Source organism: Phaenicophaeus curvirostris, chromosome 26, assembly GCF_032191515.1.
Source record: "Phaenicophaeus curvirostris isolate KB17595 chromosome 26, BPBGC_Pcur_1.0, whole genome shotgun sequence".
Classification (NCBI taxonomy): domain Eukaryota; kingdom Metazoa; phylum Chordata; class Aves; order Cuculiformes; family Cuculidae; genus Phaenicophaeus; species Phaenicophaeus curvirostris.
Window position 1 is genome coordinate 226305 of NC_091417.1, and position 20353 is coordinate 246657.

The window sequence follows — 20353 nt, forward strand, 5'->3', positions numbered from 1 at the left end:
CGTGACTCCGCCGCGCGTGTCTTAGCGGAAGTGCGTGTCCGCCACCGGGCTCTGTTTGTTGTTGTACTCCCGCGGCACCCGGCCCCGCCTCCCGACCAATCAGAGCGGCGAGACAGGTGATTGGCAGGCGGCCCCATCAATAGCAGCGTGCGGAGGGCGCGTGGGGCACCGCCCCCCGGCCGCCATGTTAGATCGGCCGGGCCGCGGGGAAGCGCCGCGCTGCGTAGCCGGAGCGCGGCATGGAGCCGCAGGTCAGCCTCCGTGTCGCCTGCCGAGGGGACACCCAGACCTTCCTGGTGTCCGACTCGGCGCACACCACGTGGGCGGATGTGGAGGCCATGGTGAGCGCCTCCGCAATGTCTTCTCATTTTTTCTCCCCCACTATCGTTTCCTTGGGCCCTTCCCCCTTCTCTCTCCCGTTTTCCCGGTGGGCATTCTCCCCCGGTCTCCCCTGTTCTACCCCGCCGCCTAGTTTCCTTGTTGGCCTCCCGCCTGGTTTCCCCCGGTGCTGCCTCCCCGGCTTCACAGGCGCTTAGAATTATCGTCGTTTGCTTGGGTTTTATTCTGGGACTTAACAGTAAGATTTACTCCTGTTGTGGACATAAATTGCAATGAAAAGCCTGTTCTGGATAAAGTTGCTTGTGGGTTTCCGTTTTACTGAGGGAGGTGACGGCCTGGCTGTGTGCTTTGCTCTTTCCTGCAATTATGGATTGTAGAATCGCAGTGGGTTGAGTTGGAAGGGACATCAAAGCCTGTCCAGTTCCAAGCCTCTGCCATGGGCAGACACCTCCCACTGGATCCAGTTGCTGCCAGCCTTATCTAGCCTTGAACGTTTCTAGGGAAGAGGGCCTACATGGAAGCTGGGGGAGGGACTGTTTACAAAGGCTTGTAGTGATGGGACTTGGGGCAATGGGTATAAAGTGGAGAGGTGCAGATTTAGACTAGACATAAGGAGGAATTTCTTCACTGTGAAAGTGGTGAAGCATGGGAACAGGTTGCCCCATCCCTGGAGGTGTTGAAGGCCAGGTTGGATGGGGCTTAGAGCAACCAGATCCAGTGGGGGGAGGTGTCCCTGCCCATGACAGGGGGGTTGGAACCAGATGGCTTCTAGTCCCTTCTAACCCAAGGTATTCTATGATTCTAGGCTTGGGGCAGCCGCACTTTTCTAGGCGACCTGTTCTGTGGATACGTGGTTTTAGCATTCTGTCTCTGTAAAGCACCTTCCATTCCCCTTGTATCCCATTCTTTTACACATTCCTGTAGATACAGTGAAATAACACTCACCACCTGCTTATTGAACAGTTCCCCGAAGGTTTATCTCTGCTCTCTGGGGTACGGAGTCCTTAACGTATTCTTTTAGTTTTCTGTTTTCTGGAACGTGTTAGCTGGGAGACAGCAGGTTTGTTGGTGGGCCAGGTATGAAGGCAGCTGCTCGTGTAGGTTTGTGTATCATGCACTTGGAGAGGCTTTGTTTGGAAGTTTATTTCCAGTGTGATTTAGTGAAAATGCCTGTAATTGCCTGAGGTGGAAGGAAGCTGCAGTGATTTTATTTCTCTTAGTGGGCCTTGTAAGAGGTTCTTGCATTGTGAATTACTCAAGTTTAAACTGCTTCATTTTCACTTGCTGCTCTAGTCATTTGGACTAGGCATCAGTTCAGGCTTAAAACAGTTGGTGTTAAGTAGACCCCGGAGGAATGTCTGAACTATGCAGACCCCTACTTGCATCACAGCTGGAAGCAGGTTGCTATGTAAGCAGTGTTGCCCTTAATCCTCAGTAGTCTGGGAGTGAGGGTGGGTGTGTTCAAGCCGTGTTGTTCTGTATGACAATATTTCTCTAACCACTGTGGTAGTACTGGGTGCCTCTGTGCTTCAGTGTGCTGTGTGGATTACTGTTTTAAGGGGGAATAAGTTTAACTGTGTCTTCTTTGTGTTTTAGTGTATTACTAAAGGTGTCTGCTATTTATAAGGGGTGACCTGATTACAGGTTCTAGCTGGAGATTTAGGGGAACAACCTGCAGTACCAGGCAGCACAGATACAGACCACAGCTGCTGCTTGATAGGCTGAGTCATTTCTCTTCCTGCACTCCCAGAATTAATTTGGGATGTATCGGTGGAAGAACCCACCTGTGGAATTGTAGAATGTGTGCAGTTATGTCATTGTGCTCTTGTGCTTCTGTGCGAGTCCTAGCATCGGCTGCCTTCTCAGGCTGCTGGGGTTCCTCTGCTAGGTCCAGGCAAGCAGCATTTCTTGTGTATAGAGCAGTTTTTCAGAGAGAATTTCTGTTGAGCGAAATATACTTTAGCAGCTAAATGATACAAAAATGTATGTGAGCCTCAAATTGTTACTCAACACAGGGAAACAGGTGTCTTTGCTCATGGGTTGCTTGTTGTTTTTTTCTGTTTTGTTAATGCAATCTACAAAGTAGCTGCTTGGCTTTATTCTCCTAATTCTGATCTATCTAATAGGTTTAAATGTTCAGATGTACAGTGCATTAGCTAGTGCATGGTAGAGTGAGATACTTCAGCGTTTTTAATACTTGAATTAATCTTAGTTTCTCAAAACACACCTAGGTTGGAGAAGGGGCAAGTTGTTCACCTGTGAACTGTTTTCCTGGTGCTTTTAATGGAAAAGTTAGCACTCTGACTCGGGGCTTTAGCCTTTGTATGTGACAGTGTTTACTGGGAGTTCGTTAACCCTGAGCTAGTCCTCTGCTAATGGAAAGGTTATTATTTGTTTTAGGGTAAGCATTAACTAGAGGAGGTGAGATGTGAAAGAAATGAATTGTTTGTTTTCATTCGAGGAAGTTAGCAAAGGCTGGAGGCGAGCAAAGCACTGGGGAGAGCTGTTCAACTCCAGAAGAATGGATTTGGTAAAACAGTGTTAATTTCCACTGACAAACTGAAGGGAGGCATGAGTGTTAAAGCATATTTCTCTACCAATAACTCGATTAACTGAAAACATTTGTAGTCCTCCCTCATTGTGGTTTTGTGGTTTTTTTCCCTTACAGGTGAAAGTTTCATTTGACCTGGACAACATTCAGATCAAATACATTGATGAGGATAATGATGAGGTAAAACAATCCCCCTCCCCCAAACAGGTCTGCTGGTATGTGACTGGTGTGAATCTTTCTGCATCTGGACAATTAGTGGTGGGTCCTTTAGGAGTGTCTGTTGTGCAGACCAGTGGTGATGCTTTTGCCATTTTAAATAAAAAAATAGGCTGGTGGTTCAATTCTAAATGTAGTATACTTATTCTTAAATATATTTTTAGAAGCTCCTGCCTTTCTCCTTCCCACCCTCCAGAAGCAGCCAGTGGCTCTGTGCTCTGAGTGAGGGATGCTTCTCTAGAGGGATTCCTTATTTTTTGTTTTATCAGAGTAAGGGAGTTTTAGCCATTTGTGTTTGCAGCCATGGTAAAGCCCTGTCTCCTCAGTCTCCCTTCCTTCCCCTGGGATACGTAGGTCCTTTATCGCTAGCATATGTTCGCTTCAGTGATCGGTGTACTCAAATCCTCAGCTTGTTTCATGCAAATACTGTAATCTCCAAGCAGATTACTGACTGCAAAAACAAATTGGTTACTTCTGGTTGTCCTTGTTGAGTAACTTCCGGCTTAGTACAACCTCAACCTCTCATGTTCTTTTTGTTTATCTAGAGATTTGTTCTGTTAAAGAGCTACATTCTACTCTAAAATTTTTGCAGACTCTGTCATGCTACCTGGTTTGTAGCTTTGTGAAACTGCAGCCAGGGAGATCTTTGTCTTTAAGATTTTCCCCTAGGGGGAAATGTCAGGATGTGTCTAGTGGCATTTCAGGGATGCGTTCCCCCCCTGTTTTCCTGTGTGTATATTTAGATGCAGCTATGAAAAGTCTTTTTCAAAGTCTAATGGAGTAAACATGATTGAGAATGATGCAATGCTGTAGTGATTATATAGCTTCTGGTATTCGTAATGTCTGTGTGCAAAATTGCTAAGTAGGGGACCTGTAGGGAATGGGCTTGGTGTGTATTTAAATCAAAGGAACATTTAAGTGTTTCCTGTTGGGTGTTAGAAGCAGATGGGTCAAACCTCTGTGTACTTGCATAGTGAACCCAGCGGTAGAAGGGGGATCTCTTTTCTGGTAGATGGGACCACGCTTGTTCTGGATGCCAGAAACCTTGCGTGTTGTGCAAATCTAGTAGAGAACATGATCTGCTCCAGAACACCACAACACCACTTAATGATTAGACATGGCAGCAACAGCAAGTACCCCGAGGGATGTGGTATTTTGGAAACTCTGGAAAGTACGTGTATTCTGAAAGCGTGTTAATTTTAAGGGAATCACAAAAATGTTTTGGGGGTTGTCAGTCACTGCTGTTTCTCTTTACAGGTCTCTGTGAACAGCAAAGGTGAGCTGCTACCCTCCTGAAATGAAATCAGTAAAGACGCCCCACTTCTGTTCATGTGTTTGGAGAAGCAGTTGAGAATGCTTTGCTTTTTTAGATTGGATTTTTTGTGGTTGAGTGTGAAATAGTGCCCAAAGGAAAACAATTTTAATCCATAGGAGCAAATTTGAAATAGCTAAATTAATGGACTGTTAAGTCTCTAGGCTGTGAGAATGTTTGCTTGTCACTGTGGATAAAACTTTTTCCTTCAGTAGCTCTATTTTTAAAGAACTTACAGAAGGTATGGGAGACACTCCCTGATGTAAGGGTCCTTAAGTGCTATGTGCTAAATTTAGATCTGTTGTATGAGACAGGGAAAATTTACATTTCTTTCCCTTTTTCTTTAGAGGAATATGAAGAAGCTCTGAAGGTAAATAGTCTTTGACTTTTTTCAATGTATTCATCCTTCTCCAATTAAAATTGATGTAGCTGAGAAAAAAAACCAGCATTACCTGGCCCATGGAAGTCAGAATAGCTTAGTTCTGTAGCTTTGGATGCCAGCTTGAATGATTTGCTACAGTTTTTTTTCTATCCAGGCTAATCTTGATTTGTATAAATTAGTTGAATTACTTAAGCAGTAATCCTGTATTTGGAGATATTGGGCTCTAATGACATCCCTTTAAAAATCTTGCTGAACTCTAATGTACTCTTTGGCAATAAAACTTTAATTGGTATCAGCACTTGGTTACTTGATAAGCAGTTAATTTGACTTACACAAAATAAGAATTGCATTCCTTTAGATTTCAGTTATACAATACTAATGCTTTCAGAACTTTTTGCTCGTGGTCTGAATTTCATATCTGATAATAATTTGAAAATAGTAATAAATTAAAATTTACTTTTAAGTTTCTGCCCAAAATCTCTGTTGGTTACTGGCTTCTAGGAACAACTTTATTGTAGATTGAAAAATTCCTGCAGAACAGCTGCATAATTAACCTTCTGCTTGTAATAAACTTTTTAATAAGCTTGTTGGTAACCTTACAGGCAGAATATATTCTCAGCTGACCATACCTTGTATTTCACTCAGCGTCTTTGTGTTTGTGTTAGTCTTTCCCCAGCCTTTCCACTGCAGTGCTGTGTTTTCACAGGATTTATGTATTGGTTGTAAGTGGAGTAAATATTCGTCTTTTTATGTACTGTTTATTTAGATTGCAGTTAAACAAGGAAATCAACTTCAGATGACTGTATATGAGAGAAACTCTTCTCCAAAAGCAGCTTTGTATGCTTGTTCTTCACAACTGTGTGAAAAACCTGTGATAGAAAAGTTGGCATCAAAAGATGAGAAGAAACCTCTTTTGCGCTACCCCATGCTAGCTCAGGGGTTAGAAGAAGACATAAAACACGAGAAGGAGCTGACGATTCAGGTAGGAGGCGGAGGTGGATTGTATATTCATTAAAACCAAGAATTCACAGCTGTATTTCACTTTATAAACTGATTGTCATCTTTACCCACACAAAAAAAATTGAGTTCAGAAGTTGGTCTTCATTTTGAGCTACCTGCATCCACTGACACTCACAAATTTATTTGAATAGCTTCAAGAGGCTATTTTGATGCTGCACTTTGATCAACTTAAAATCTGTATTTCTTTCTTAAACATTTCGATAAACTAAGCACTTGGTCTCCTGAGGCCTTGGTTGCCATCCAGTAACTTCTGATTGACTTGGCTTCTTTGGATTTCATGTGTAATTATACCAAATGCTAAAACCCCAGAAATTTTCCAGGAAAATGTTAGTGCCTGCTTTGTCTTTCTTTTCCAGGAACTCGAAGGGGTTTTTCTTTTGTAAAGACACTTGAGAGGAGAGCTCTTTGGAGGTGGCTTACTTGTTGTATCAAGGGTTTTCTGCAGCCTTGTATACTTATGATTGGTGACTTATTTTTGTGGTGTATTTATTTTGTTTGGTTTTTTTTTTTCCTCCAGCAAAAGTTAAATCGTGCTACAACAGAAAGAACAGATGAAAATCCTCCAGAATGGTTTACTAGCTACTTGGAAACAGTAAGTGTATTTTCTTCTCAATGTTAGTATTCTCAAAGGAACACATAAGAGGCTGTGGGTGGAAAAGGTAACTGCAATGCTTAAGATAGCCCTTGCTCTCGGTACTTGTGACCAGGATCCTAAAGGGCATTTAAGCATCTAATCACTTCACTTTTGTGGTGGTAAATGGAAGCTAGCAGTCTTAGCTGTGACTGTACAGAGTTGATGTTACCTTAAAAAAAAAGTTTTTATACGTGCTATCGCTTGTTAAAAGTGAGTGGTTGTGGTTTATAAACTTGATTGGTTTGAGTGCAGTTTTAAGCAGGTTCCATGCTGGAGTCCTTGTGGTGCTCCAGATAGTCATAGGAACTTCAGGGCACATGAGAGAGAGCATGGAACACTGTGCTGCTGTCAGAGGCTCTTGTTTAACCAGTTGCAGCAGGGTAATACTTCGAGTTTCTGGCGATTTGAAGGTTATCATTTGATAGACTTGCTTTTCTTGATTGTTCAGTCTAAGAAAATACTTTTGGGAGGCCAGTCAGTATAACATATAGATTAGTAAGATGTAGGCATTAACTTGTTTTGAACAGCTAATAATCATTTTATAGATAGATAGATAGGTAGTGTGTATATATGCATTTAAGCTTTTATTTCTAGCATCACCTTTCCTTTGCTACCTCTTCATACAAACTAAAGTTAGAAGAATTTAATGCTTGTATTTAAAACATCCCTGCTGGACAAAGTCAGTACTTTATGATGGAGACTCCAGAGGGTTTTGTTTGGAGTTAATTCTTTCAGATTAGTTTCCTGCCCTTCATGCAATGTTATAGAAAACCCTTAATATCATAAACATAGATGTATAGTTTTTAATTTGCCTTGTTAAAACCTATGTGCTGGTATTTTCTAAAATACAAATCCTCTGATGAAAACAATACTTGTTTAATTTCATCTGGAATGTACTTGGGGAATGGGTAGTGGATTCTGAGCTGCTTTGATGTATGAGTTGGGAGACTTGGGACAATCTGATCGAACTTTTGAAGCTGCATAGGTGGGTCTCATGCTTGACTACTTTAATTTTTTTCCAGTTCAGGGAACAAGTAGTTAAGGAAACTGTTGAGAAACTGGAACAGAAGCTGTATGAGAAGCTTGTTCATCACAATCAGCCACCAGATTTTTCCGAGAGCTCTATTACAGCAGCACCTCCAACTTCAGAGAGCCCATCAGGGAATGGCAACCAGTGTGACTGGCTGATGTCCTGCTGCAACTGCCAGGCTCGAATTGTTGGAGTTCGCTACCAGTGCAGGTAGGGTATGATGAGAGATGCCTGGGTGGGAAACCTAACGTGTAGGGCACATGAATGAGCCTGAGAAACTATCTTAGTATCGTAGACTTCTCAATTTCGGGTCTGTAACATGCTGTAAATGTCAGAACCTATAGTATGCGTCTCACAGGCAGCTCGTGTTCTTTGCTGCGGTGACCAGACTTTTTGTGCATAAGAGCAAGATTAATGCTAGTTTGAGAAAACCTTGTTAAAACAAAGTAAGAGAACTTTAACACTTGTTGTAGTCTTGAACACTTTACCTTTTTTGCGTATAACATGTAGTAATTGTAAAGTGGTTTTTTCAGTTAATAAAAAAGCAAAACTTAGAACCACCAGTCTGAAGTAGTCCTTTCTCTGATGGTCTATGAGACCACAGCAGGTCATGCCTTTTGTTAATGATCTTCTTGTTGTCAGTTTAGTAATATGAAATATGTTTCATTGAGTCTCTCAAGTGAGGTGTTGAAAGTGACATTATTTGAATGAGGCAATTGCTTTAAAGGTACTTTAAGACTAGGCAGCAACAGTGAGTGGAAGGCCAGCAGGGAATTTTCTTCTGATGTTTGTTTTTCTCAAGGGCAGGAGCTGATGGTCTTTTAACCAGTGCTGTTCCTGTAGGACCAATTTTTTTGCATCCCTGAATACTTCAGTTGACTTATCCTCTGTGTTTTCATAAGTATAATGCTGGTTTGGGCATCAGATTTCAGTGTAGTGTTTTACCTTTTATAGAAACAATTGTTAGTCACTTGTGCTAAAGGAAGCATCAGTTCTTTTCAATGGGTGTTCAAGAAAGAAGCAGGAACTGTGGTGCAGTTTTGCCAAGGGAAGAGATACTGATGTAGGTATTCCAGATGGCTCCATATATTGATGTATAAGTCGGAACTTGCTTTTGTTTTGCTCATGCACTGCTTACTGTGGTAGTATGAACAGAGCTGTTTCTCTGCAGAAGTGTAAGGAATTAATCATCCTTTAGTGTCTTTCCAGTGCATTAATTCGTCTGCCTCTTGGTAACCTTCTGCCTTTTCCACTTTGCAGCCTTTGTCCAGCCTACAACATCTGTGAACAATGTGAAGCAGGAACATACGCCCATGATCCTAATCACATCTTGTTAAAGCTGCGGAGACCTGTACTATGTGTTGCTGAGAACTACAGCCTTGCAGAGTTTTCGTCTCGCCTGCCTGCTACTCTGGAGCAAGTTAGGTAAATGGTGGCTCTTATCAATACCTGGCAAGATTATCCCTATAGCGAAGTGGGAAACACCTGTTTTGAGGTTGATGTTCAGCTTGTATATTAGATTTAGCGGTAACAGGAAATGGAAATAGTATTCAGTTGCCTGAGTTGCAAATCTATTTTTTATAACAAAGTAGAAAAGACAGAATGTTTACATGGGTGGGTAGCAAGCTTTGAGAGCTTGCTTATTCTTTGAGCATACTCAATTCTGCCTTTAAGTTGATTGGTTTCTTTTCACTGAGGCCATTCAAAATATCTTCACAAAGCAACCATGAAGATGTTCCTCAAGACATCTGGTATCCAGCTTAGAAGTGTGAGATGTTTCCTAAAATGTTGCCTTTGAGACTAAGACTGCGTTGGATATAGTCTAATCAATTTAATGTATTGTAACATGGTGGCTTATTCTCTCTGCAGGCTCCAGAAACAGATGGACAAACGATTTCTGAAGGCAGAAAAGCAAAGATTACGAGCAGAGAAGAAACAACGAAAAGCAGAGGTCCGAGAGCTGAAAAAACAGCTAAAACTGCACAGGAAAATTCATCTGTGGAACTCTGTCCACGTATTGGAAACTAGTGGCTCACCTCCTCTGAAATCTGAAAGTCTCCAACCTAATACCTTCCTGTAAGAGATGGTGTTAGCTGAGCATTTTGTTGTGCTATCTGGCTTTTTGCAATGAGACCAAGTTCAAGTAGCAGGAGGAAGGTTATGAAATCACTCATTTAAAGTATCACTTGTCATTAGAACCTGTGAGAATTTTATCTAAATGGAATTTAGTGTTTTTATTGCTTCTACTTGAGAGCAGAGTAGGAAAGTGAAAAAGCAACTGATAATTATTTCCAGAAACTTAAATATAGATAGATCTAGGAGGAAGGGAAGTGCCTAGGAGTTTGTATCTTCTTGCTATATTAAGTACCTGTATAAAGTTAAGTACATCCTGTGTGCTTATATTCAGTGCTGTCTTTCTTTTCTTATGTGATCTTAGGCTGAGGCTCACTAGGCAGCACTCTTAGCAGGCACACAATTTGCATTTTCTGTTCCCTTTGGTTTTATGGATGTACAGGTATAAACTGTACAATTCCAGTCTCCTTAATTCATCCCTTCCATTTAGGGCATTTAAAAGTCATATTAACAGCAGTCGGTTACTTAAATTTGTGGAGAGCTTGAAATAGCTTTCTCTGCTTCCTCTTTGCTGAACAAGTATATTACAGGACAAAACCAATGCAAATCTAGGTCCAAATTCTTTTCTTAAGATCTTTTGAAGTTGACATGTGCATGAACCACTTCACTAGTGTGCCTGAATTAACAGTAAAGCTTTGGATTAAATCTGGTTTTGAGCCCCTTTTAGGGGAAAAAAAACCTGTTATCTTGTTATAAAGTGTTGCTTGTGAGGCCAAATAAAAGATACCAGCACTTAGACTACAGCACAATCTTTTTGATTCAGCGTTTGAAAGATAATGGCCTCATTCTCTAACAGAATAGCATGGCGAGATGAAGAAGAGGGAACCTTTTTCTTATTTGGAAGAATATTGTTATAGGTACAGAACTCAGGTTTAACAGAAAATCTTGTTTGGATGTTTCTTTTTTTCCTTAAGCGAAGGAGAGAAATCTGCTATGTTGTGTGTATGCTTCAGAAGAAAACAATAGCTAAAATATTAGAATTTTGAAGCACTTGTAGAGATAAGAGAAGAAAACAAACTAAATGGCCTCCTCTGTTTTGAGCCAGTGACCTAGTGGCTGAACAGCTTCCTTGGTTTTGGTGGGTTTTTGGTGTAGTTTTTTTTGTTTCCTCCCCCCCCAGTCCCAGGAGTCCCTGTCAACCCTTCCAAGCAATTGTCCCAACACTAAGTGCGGTATTTGTGGATGAGAATTTGCCAGATGGGACCCATTTGCAACCCGGAACCAAGTTTGTCAAACACTGGCGAATGAAAAATACTGGCAGTGTGGAATGGAGCTCAGACACAAAGGTATCTTTGCTATTGCTTTTACACCATAAAGTAGTTCTGGAAGATAATATTGGCATGCATTAGGACTCTGAATTGTGTGTCGGAACCCATTTGGGATTTCATTTGGGCTGTTAATTCACAAGCTGGGAGTTCTTGGGCAGGGAGCTGCCTAGGTACTCTCCACAATTGTGGAGCATGGGAGGAAAGCAGTCAAGATGAGCACCGGTGAACATGTCTTGTGGTGCTGTTATAATAGTGTTACAGATCAACGCTGTTTACAGCAGGCCTGTTGCTTTTCTGACTCCAAAAAGCCTTTCTTTTGTGAGTGACTGAGTTTGTATTGAGTGCTGAGTTCTTACTTTGTGGCGACAGTGACTCCTGTGAGAATGTTTACTAGCAGCCTCTTCTCTCCTTGCCCAGTATCTACAAAGCCTTTCAACAGAGGAACTTTACCTACTCCTTACTGCCCAGAGTTTGCAGAGACACTTGTGAAGTTAATTTTGGATTTTTGTGTTGAATATTTCAGCTGAAACTTATGTGGGGAAATCTGACTTTGGCATCCTCTGAAAAAAAAGATGTGGTAGTACCATCGCTTCCATCAGGACAAGTAGGAACTGTTTCGGTTGAGTTTGTAGCTCCTAATATAGAAGGAACTTACACCTCTCACTGGAGGCTGTCACACAGAGGTGAACAGTTTGGGCCCAGGATCTGGTGCAGTATTGTCGTGGATCCTTCCCCAGCGGCTGACTCTCTAGAAAGCAATTGGAAGGATTCTGATTCCTGTCAGAAGGTTAAAGCTTCCAGCATCAAACAGGCAAGTGGCTCATGTGGAATTTGGGGCAACTTCATGTTGCCTAGCTGAAGGAACAATGAATACTGGTTGGTGCAATGATGTAGTGTCCTTTAAGTGTATTGATTTCCAGGGGATTATGTTAGTTGTTTGCTTCAAATAGAGAAGAAACACAACTTCCATTGCACCTGTAAGTTCTAAAATGACCATTCTTTTTGACAGGCATGGGATTAGTTATCAGTCTGCTGCAGCTATTTGAGTTCTTTGAGTTCAAATGCTACAAGATTGCACTTGGTGTTAGATCTTGTTATTTTTGCTCTAAAATGAGTTGAATTAAATCCCTTCAAGTTAGTTGTGTTCTTGTATACAATACGCAGGCTTTGCATTTAACCTAATTGTTTTATTTGCTGCCTGCCTAAGGGTATTCTGGGATTTTTTTTTTTTTCTTTTGCTTTTCCAGCATCCTTCCTTAAAGACAGAAGCAAGTGCTCAACTGACGGGTGAAATCATGCAGCAGGCTGAAATACCTCTGCCAGCTATTCCTTTAAAGATGAAAAACCTGCCTAGTGAGAGAGAATTTTATATCCCATCTGTTGATCTCCTCACTGCACAGGTAAAGTGCTAAAATTCATGTAGAGATAAAACAAACCACCTTGGATGTGATACCTAGGTACAGACATCCATGAGAATAAAAAGCTTCTGGGCTCTAAAATAGCCACTGTATTTTTGCAAAGTGAATATTGTGTTTTACATAACAGAACTGTTTTCTTGAATTGGTATTAAAGACTGTGACTGTAGGTATGTGCAGGACAAACCAAGAATCTCAAGGAGTGACAGTCAGGTCTTTACGTGGCCCTGAGCAAGGGAATACTGAGCTTTGCCTCTTCCTGCCCTAATTTGTGTACCATATTCTGTGACGTGGATATAAGTTATGGGAAAACTGACCTCTGAGATGATGCCCAGTAACTAACAAAGTGGATGTAGGCATATTTGGAAGTGAATGGGCTCTGGTGTTGGGAAGTACAGCATAAGATTCCATTCCAGGGTTTGCTGATTAAAACTGTGTTCCTTTCTGTAGGACTTGCTGTCCTTTGAGCTATTGGACATCAATATTGTGCAGGAATTGGAGCGAGTGCCGCACAACACTCCTGTTGGTAAGGTTGTCTTCATATTGTGTCCTGTCTCTAGCATTCTAAGTTAACTGTTTACCCAATGAAAAGCTGAATTTAGTTGTGCAAAAGGCTTATTTGCTCTTCAGGCTGGAGTGTATTCCCAGCTCTTTTGTCATTTTTTTTTTATTTTTTGCTGTGCTATTGTAGGAGATATTTGATTGTGCTTTATATCTTCTGTGTATTTCAGTCGTGGCTTCTTTTCAGCTTTGCATATCTAAGACCATAAGATCCCAGACACTGAAGAAGGCTGTGATTGTCTTTGCTCATCCAGCATAATGCAAAGCTAGTTGCTTATTTCACCAAATTATCTTGTCAGATAATAGAGTTTCTGCAGTCTTGGAAAAACACCCTGAAAAAGGATAACTTGTCAAAAAGCTGCCTTCTGGAGTAAGGAAGGCTCCTGCTCCTTCAGTGCCAATTACCTTTGCCTTTGTTTTTCAGTCATGACTCCATGCATGTCCCCTTTGCCTCACGATAGCCCCTTGCTGGAAAAACCTGGCTTAGGTCAGATAGAGGAGGAGAATGAAGGGAGTGGATTTAAGCCAGTGTCTGGTAAGTAGTTGTCATGGGGAGCTTAGGGGTGAGGGCAGGAGGGGATATTGTCACTTCTGTGCTGTTGGCAGTCCTGATGCCTGAAAAGAATTGTAACTCCTGTCTTTCCTTTCTGTGAACAGACAGTTACTTGGCTCCTAAACGTATAGTCTGATGCTACCCTCCGATTGTAGATGTTTAAGCATAGTAAACATAGGATTCAGAAGTATAAATGCTTCTCTTGATTTGTCTGGCTACTTGAATTGTTGGAAGAATCAACAATTTGCCCTTTATACAGTAGATTATACTCAAACAATCCAGATACTCCATCACTTTCACATTAAACTGAACTCCAAAAGCTTTCAGTTTTTAAAGAGAATTAATAAAGAGTCAGTGTTGGCTAGCCTAAAAAGTTCCTAAACTTACATTTCCTTGTGGCGGTGTTAGAATAATCTGCTGTTTCCCTTTCAAAGGAATAATGGCCTGCTTTCCTGCAGATTCTTGCTCAGTGAAAGTGAAAGCTGAACATCCAGAGGAAGGGGAGGAAGATATGAGTGGGACTCAGTTTGTCTGTGAAACTGTCATTCGCTCTCTAACCCTGGATGCTGCACCTGACCATAAGCCCCCACAAAAAAAGCAAATCCTCCGCAGTAAGTACTGCCTTTACCTGCTTTTTCTGGCTTTGCTTTACTGCAGTCACATGCTTGCCACAAAACTGCCCTGTACTGCAGATGGCAAAACCACTTTTAATTGTTTTTTTTCTCTGGTTGTTTTATTAGACTCTTCACAAACATTACAAGACGTCTTTGGTTGCAGTATGATAAATGAAGAATCCCCTAGCATAAAAACTAAATCCCCTTCTAAAAAGGAAGCAAAGATTCATCAGTCAGAGGCAACGATAGAAAATGACTTGGGTAAGTAAAAAAGGTTTCAATTTAAGATAAAGCTGTCATGCAGGCTGCAAAAAAAAAAATCAGGTGTAAAAAGATCTGGCACTGTTCTAGGACATTGATCCTCATTAGATCAGAAAAATGGTGTTAGTACTCTGCATAAGCAGCTAGTTTTAACAGCTACTTTAGAGAGAAAAAAATGAAATTTGAGATGTGCAGGTTCTGATGAGGTGTTCAAATAAGTGCTTGTATGGTAAGCATGGCTGATACTACATATTCTGTGCATAGCTTGATGTTAGTGCTTTGACCTTTCTGATAAAACTACTGTTTTAAGTTCTGAGCGTAGCTCTTGTTCCTGATTTTATCATAAGCATTAATAACAGCAGCATATCTGCATAGGGTTTTCAGTAAGTTATATTACTCTTTCACACTATACCTCATCCTCTCCCAGTAGACAATGAGAATTATACCAGTAAAATCAGCTGCAGAGGTTTGTGGTTGTTCCTGAATCCTTCCCTTTTCTGCAGGGGATGATACTGTCTTTGTTATCCACGCAAAATGGGCAATTGTTAATACTTCTCTTTTTTCCCCTCTTAGGGGACCTTCTGCTGTCTGAGAGAGCAAACCCCTGTAGTGACACTGGCAATTCTGATGAAGATGATGATAAAGATGATGTTCAAAGTCAAGGCTCCTCTGCTTCATCAGAGGATTATATCATTGTTCTTCCTGAGTGCTTTGACACCAGTCGTCCTTTAGGGGAGTCCATGTATAGTTCAGCACTTTCTCAGCCCAGTTTAGAAAAGACAGGAGAACCTGAAACAGGAGCAGAGAATCCAGAAGGGGGAAGCCAGCCACAGATCCACAGCTCTGGTGATATTTTGACAACTTCAGAAGTACTGGCTGTAGTGCCATTAACCCCAGAGATGGCTGACACCTCGCCCCAGGCAGAAAGGTATGCTTCTTGGACAAGAACTAATGGTTACCGTAGCCGTGCTGTAGAGTCTGCAAGGCATTGCGTTTGAATTCAGTGTCCAAACAAACTGTTGCAACAAAAGTTTTGTCACATACTGGAGAGAACGTCTTAAGTCCTGTGGCTTTTTATAAAGCCTTTGCTCACTGATGAGGGGAGCACCAGAGAGAAAGGAAGGGAGTGTGTGAAGCTCTTTGTTTTATCTGTTGACCTTAGCTTACTACTTTAATTCTGCATGGACACATGTAGGTAAAAATAATCATTTTGCCTTATGTTCTCAGGAATCTTGCATCTCTTCAGAATCCTGCCTTCCAAGAACCAAGCATGTCAGCTTCAGACAATATCTTTTTTCCTCTTCATAATCAAATAAGAGAAGGTATTGACAGTACTTAATGAAGGTTACCTCCACAGTTATTGCCTATTCCTTATGGCTAGTAGTGGACGTGATGTCTTGTTATTTTTGAGAGCAGAAATCTACCAAGTAATGATTGTGTTTTTGTCTGGGTATTGAAATTTTACTACACAGAAGGCTTGAATAAAGAAATAATTGACTTTGTGGATCAGCTAAAGAGCATCTGTTCATTAGAAATGGTGGGAGGGTACTTAGAAGTACTAGTAGACATCTGGAAAATTACCTCATGCTGGAATTAATGAACCATGTACTTGAGCAGTTGTTACAGTCACTAAGCAGTGAGACAGCAGTTCATGTTTTAAAGCAAACACCCACTGACTAATCAGCCAAATGACTTCTGAAATGCTTTTGATTGTTTTGACTGCAGTGGGAATCCTGTATACCTAGTTTGTGTTTGGATAACTGAACTTGAAAGTACTAATTTTGGCCTGAATCCCTCTCCTTACCATTTATGTGCATGTTGCTTCTCATTGGCTGAACATGTTGATATATTTCTTCTCTTCTTGTTCCAGAACCCAGTGGTGAAGACAGTCATGGACCAGGAGCTTCTGGATTTCTAATGAGTAAACAGAAGTGCTCAGAATACCCAAGGTAATGAATCTGGAGCTGTGACTTCACAAATACTGTGCTAAACTAAGAACTGCTAATTTAGTCACTTAGTCCTGGTTTACAGACTTCACGTAGTCAGTGTCCTGGTAGAAAGGCCTCCCTTCTTAAAGGAAACGTAGGCTGAATTATATAATGCTGTGTATTTTCATCAGATCTATGTTTCTACTTAGACTGGACTACAAAGGATACAGAATTGACAAGCAAAAGTGTATGAAAAGCTCAAGCTGAATCCTTTTAAAAATCTGTGAGGTTTTGTGGAAAATCTTGGGATGCTTAAAATAGGGCTTAAAATAGTTAGCTACAAAGTTAAGCATCTTAAGATACTGAGGCTGGAGGAATAAGACAAAACACTGAACAGGTTATTAAGTGACTTAAGAACTGGTGGAAAACAAGTGGAAGTTTCTATGGGGAATGGATGTGTCACAGTGCCAAGCTTTCATGTATAGACTTTCTTGTCTGGGTGAGAGTACTTCGTTCTTTGCTTTCCATAATGTGGCTATTTGGAAACAATGTACTTGAGCATAAAACCACAATTTCATAGAAGGAATCAAGAAAGAAGGAATGAGCTGCCTGGAGACCTCAGTTCCCAAACAGTAATGATTCCTTTGGATCATAGGTTGCTCTTTCCCATAAGAACTAAACCTCAGTTGGTGCATCAACAGAAAGAGACTTGCATTTCACGTGAAATGTGGCTTTACTTACCCTAAAGTGATACCTGGCTTCTCCACAGATACCCTCAAGGAAGCAGCATTGCTGGAGAAATAGTTAAAGGAGCTTTGTCGGTTGCCGCTTCTGCCTATAAAGCATTATTTGCTGGACCTCCCATTATGGAACAGGTAACTGTCTGTTCCGTGTGCTGTGTTTCATAGATTGCTAGCCTTAAAACTGTATGTCTGTACTTCAAAAGCATTACTGATGTGTGGGACTTCATGCAACAGTAAAGTCCTGATATTAATGGCACCCTTTGAGGTGGGCTGTTCTGCTGGCAGGCAGGGAACTGTACCATGGGGATAGAGGGGTGTCTTAGAATCATAGAATGGTTTGGGTTGGAAAAGACCTTTAAGATCACTTAGTCCAACCATCGATCCAGCCCTGCTAAGTCTGCCACTAGGCCATGTCCCCAAGTATATCATCTACTTGTCTTTTAAACCCCTCCAGGGACAGTGACTCAGTTATTCCCTGGGCAGCCTCTGCCAATGCTTGACAACCCTTTCAGTAAAGAAATTCCCCCTAATATCCAACCTAAACCTCCCATGGCACATTTTGAAGCCATGTCCCCCTGTCCTGTCACTGGCTACCAGGGAGAAATGACCAGCCCCAACCTTGCTACAATCTCCTTTCAGGGAGTTGTAGAGAGCATCAGGTCTCCATTCAGTCCCCTTTTCTCTAGACTAAGCAACAGCATCGTGTAAGAGTAGTAATTCACCTTGGTAAATGAACAGTGAAAGTGAATATAAACACTTAATTGTGGACTAAAAGACCTCTGTGCCTTATTTATATTCCAGTGTAATACAGGACCACTGCTTCAAATGGCAAAAAGTATATTTTTTTATAGCTTATCTTGCTGTTCTTGTTAGAGCTAAAGCAGAACTGATTTTTCTGACTTAGCTAAGCGTTGCCTTAAGTTCACTTTCTGAAAATTGACTGCATATTTTCAGGCAGTGTCTGTTTCTAGAAGCAATAACGCCATCCTCTGTCTTCAACAGCCTGCAGCTACAGAAGAGCACACTGCCGTTCTTCTGTCCAGTCTGTGTGAGATGGGCTTTTGTGACAGGCAGCTGAACCTGCGACTGCTGAAGAAACACAACAACAACATGGTTCAAGTGGTAACGGAATTGCTTCAGATCAACAACAGTGACTGGTACAGCAGTAGGTGCTGAACCTTCATGGTAGAGGGAAGAATCCTCTGAGTAAACTCTCATTAAACACCGCAACAGCAGCAGGCTGCTCCTGGCTGCTTTCTCTTTGGAGGTGTGACTGAACCTTTGGCTTTTCTTTGAGCTTTCAGCATTTCTCTCATGGAAATGTCAAACAGTGCTTGTCACAGTATTTCATGAATTGGAGACCAGGATTTCAACTGTTGTTTGGACCTCAGTAGTTACAGGAGTAGTTTTTAAGTCTGTAATTTCATACTGAATCCTTTTGTCAGGAATCTTGTAGAAATACTTTGAACTTCCCCTTTTATTGTGTAAGAATTTTTTCTTTAGGCAGCTGAAGAATTTTGTTGACTTTTAACAAGCTTTGGGATAGAAAACAGTGTAAAATTCTGCTGTAAAACGTAGTCATGCTTAATTTACAAGAGATGCCCACAGCTAGCAAGCTGTTCCTTCTGATATGGTTTAGTAATTGATTTGTCCAGTGCATGTAACAGACTTAAACCTTGCAAGTGATTCTTAGAGGACAAAGATTGCTCATCCATGAAAGCCATCTTCAGCCATGAAACAACTTCTGAAAATTCTGTAAGTGGTAACATGTTCTTAAACTGATGAATACAAGGAAAGCCAGTGTTTCTTATAGAGAGCGAATGTACCAGCAGCATCCGAACAGTCTCTAGCAGCAATAGTGCACAATGTAGCTCTAACAGGAAATTCGAGCCAGCAAAGTATTCTATTGAACATGGAGAAAAGGGTAGGAAAGGCCTTTCTGAGAATCCTTACGGGCACCTTGTAAAAATGTTGAAAAGTTGAAAACACTAACTTTTTTCAGCCTAGTGCAAACTTCTTTTTCTCTTAACACCACATAGAGGAATTGAAGAATACGTAAACCTAGACCTGAATTGGAGTCCAGATTCTGGCAGTGTTTAGGAATGGGAAGAGTGCTTGAAGATGTGTGACTTACATTCTGGTTTGAAAAATACATAAACTTCAAGCAGTTTTAAGTGTATGTTCTCCTGTGGTAGTTCTAGCTGCTCCTGTTTCATAGACACAGCTGTAGGATTCCTTTTTCTCACAAGATTCTGCTTTAGATGCCCATATTTAATTTGGAAATCGTAAGAATTCCCTTTGAAGTGTGCTGAGAGCAATTTGATTTTGAAGAATCCTGAGAAACCAGCACTATACACTGCTGTGCAGTGATTTATCCATAGATGACTTTGAATCCTGACATGACAGCAGTGTTGGCTCCATTCTTTCTTTCAAGCAAACTCTTACTGCAGCAAGGAATAGAGACGATTAAAGTGTTTTATTATTGCTGCTTCAGATGGAGGTGTTCCTGTTCTGGCACAGCGTTGCTGAGGCAGTACCAGTGCTGTGACTGACCAGGTGAAGAGCAGCAGTGATTTTATTTTTTTTTTTTTAAGACACAATTCCCTTAGAGGTAAGATACCATTAAAATAATTGAAGAAATGTATCATACCATTTCTGTTTCAAACCTATTTTTATAGATTGTGGAAGATATACTCTTAAATGTTTATTTTGAAATAACAGTGGGGACTGTTTTGCAGTGTTCCCTGTCTATGTATGCCAGTACAGTGCTCTGCTGTGGACCAGAGAAAGACCTTGCTGTAACTTGGAGCTTCTGTGTTTTCCCTTTTAACTTCTGTGTGCTGTTCTGAGTACCTCTGGGGGATCTGCCTGCTCCAGGAGGAGGGAAGGACAAAGATGGAAGCACAGGAGCCGGTGCAATTCCTAAGCTGCTGTAGCTGTTGGCTTTGAGAGGGAACACCCTGCAGGACACAAGTGCTCTCTGTGTGTACTTTGGTTCTCGCAATGCCATTGTATTCTGTAAATGAACAAAACACTAAGAGTTTGAGGAGGAGCACTGCGTTTTGGTGTGAAATGCTGTTTTCTGTAGGTTACTCCACTGGGGTTTGGGTAAGGTGTGCTCTGGCTGCAGACAGAACCATTCCTGTTGGCTCTGTATATTTTGTTCATGCATGGTATAATTTATAATATATTCTATAGTGCATATTTTGCCTCTTGTCTATTGTCTAATTTAACGTCTGTTGCTATAGGGGGAGGGGAATCGTTTGGGTTGGAAGGGACCTTAGAGATCATCTAGTTCCAACCCCCCTGCCATGGGCAGGGACACCTCCCACTCAATCAGGCTGCCTAAGGCCTATCCAGCCTGGCCTTGTACACCTCCCAAGAATGGAACAG

The 20353-nt window shown here is 41.4% G+C and overlaps 1 protein-coding gene across 1 annotated transcript; it reads left to right on the forward strand.

Moving 5' to 3' along the window:
• The first annotated feature begins 168 nt into the window (after positions 1–168).
• Positions 169–20167, forward strand: NBR1 (NBR1 autophagy cargo receptor). The gene is made up of 21 exons (XM_069877256.1): positions 169–341; positions 3008–3070; positions 4364–4382; positions 4766–4788; positions 5567–5782; positions 6338–6412; positions 7477–7694; positions 8745–8909; positions 9354–9560; positions 10738–10903; positions 11409–11696; positions 12133–12285; positions 12751–12826; positions 13286–13396; positions 13873–14025; positions 14155–14289; positions 14863–15217; positions 15517–15611; positions 16160–16238; positions 16987–17092; positions 17915–20167. Exons 1-21 carry the CDS (start codon positions 240–242, stop codon positions 18134–18136), a joined length of 3027 nt encoding a protein of 1008 aa, XP_069733357.1. The 5' UTR covers positions 169–239; the 3' UTR covers positions 18137–20167.
• The last annotated feature ends 186 nt before the right edge of the window (positions 20168–20353 follow it).

What these genes read in the sequence shown, in the direction of transcription:
- NBR1 (XM_069877256.1), top strand. Translation starts at nt 240, where the DNA reads ATGGAGCCGCAGGTCAGCCTCCGTGTCGCCTGCCGAGGGGACACCCAG. An exon ending in GCCGCACAACACTCCTGTTG is followed by an intron (nt 12,827 to 13,285) that starts GTAAGGTTGTCT and finishes TTTGTTTTTCAG; the next exon opens with TCATGACTCCATGCATGTCC. An exon ending in TCATAATCAAATAAGAGAAG is followed by an intron (nt 15,612 to 16,159) that starts GTATTGACAGTA and finishes TTCTTGTTCCAG; the next exon opens with AACCCAGTGGTGAAGACAGT.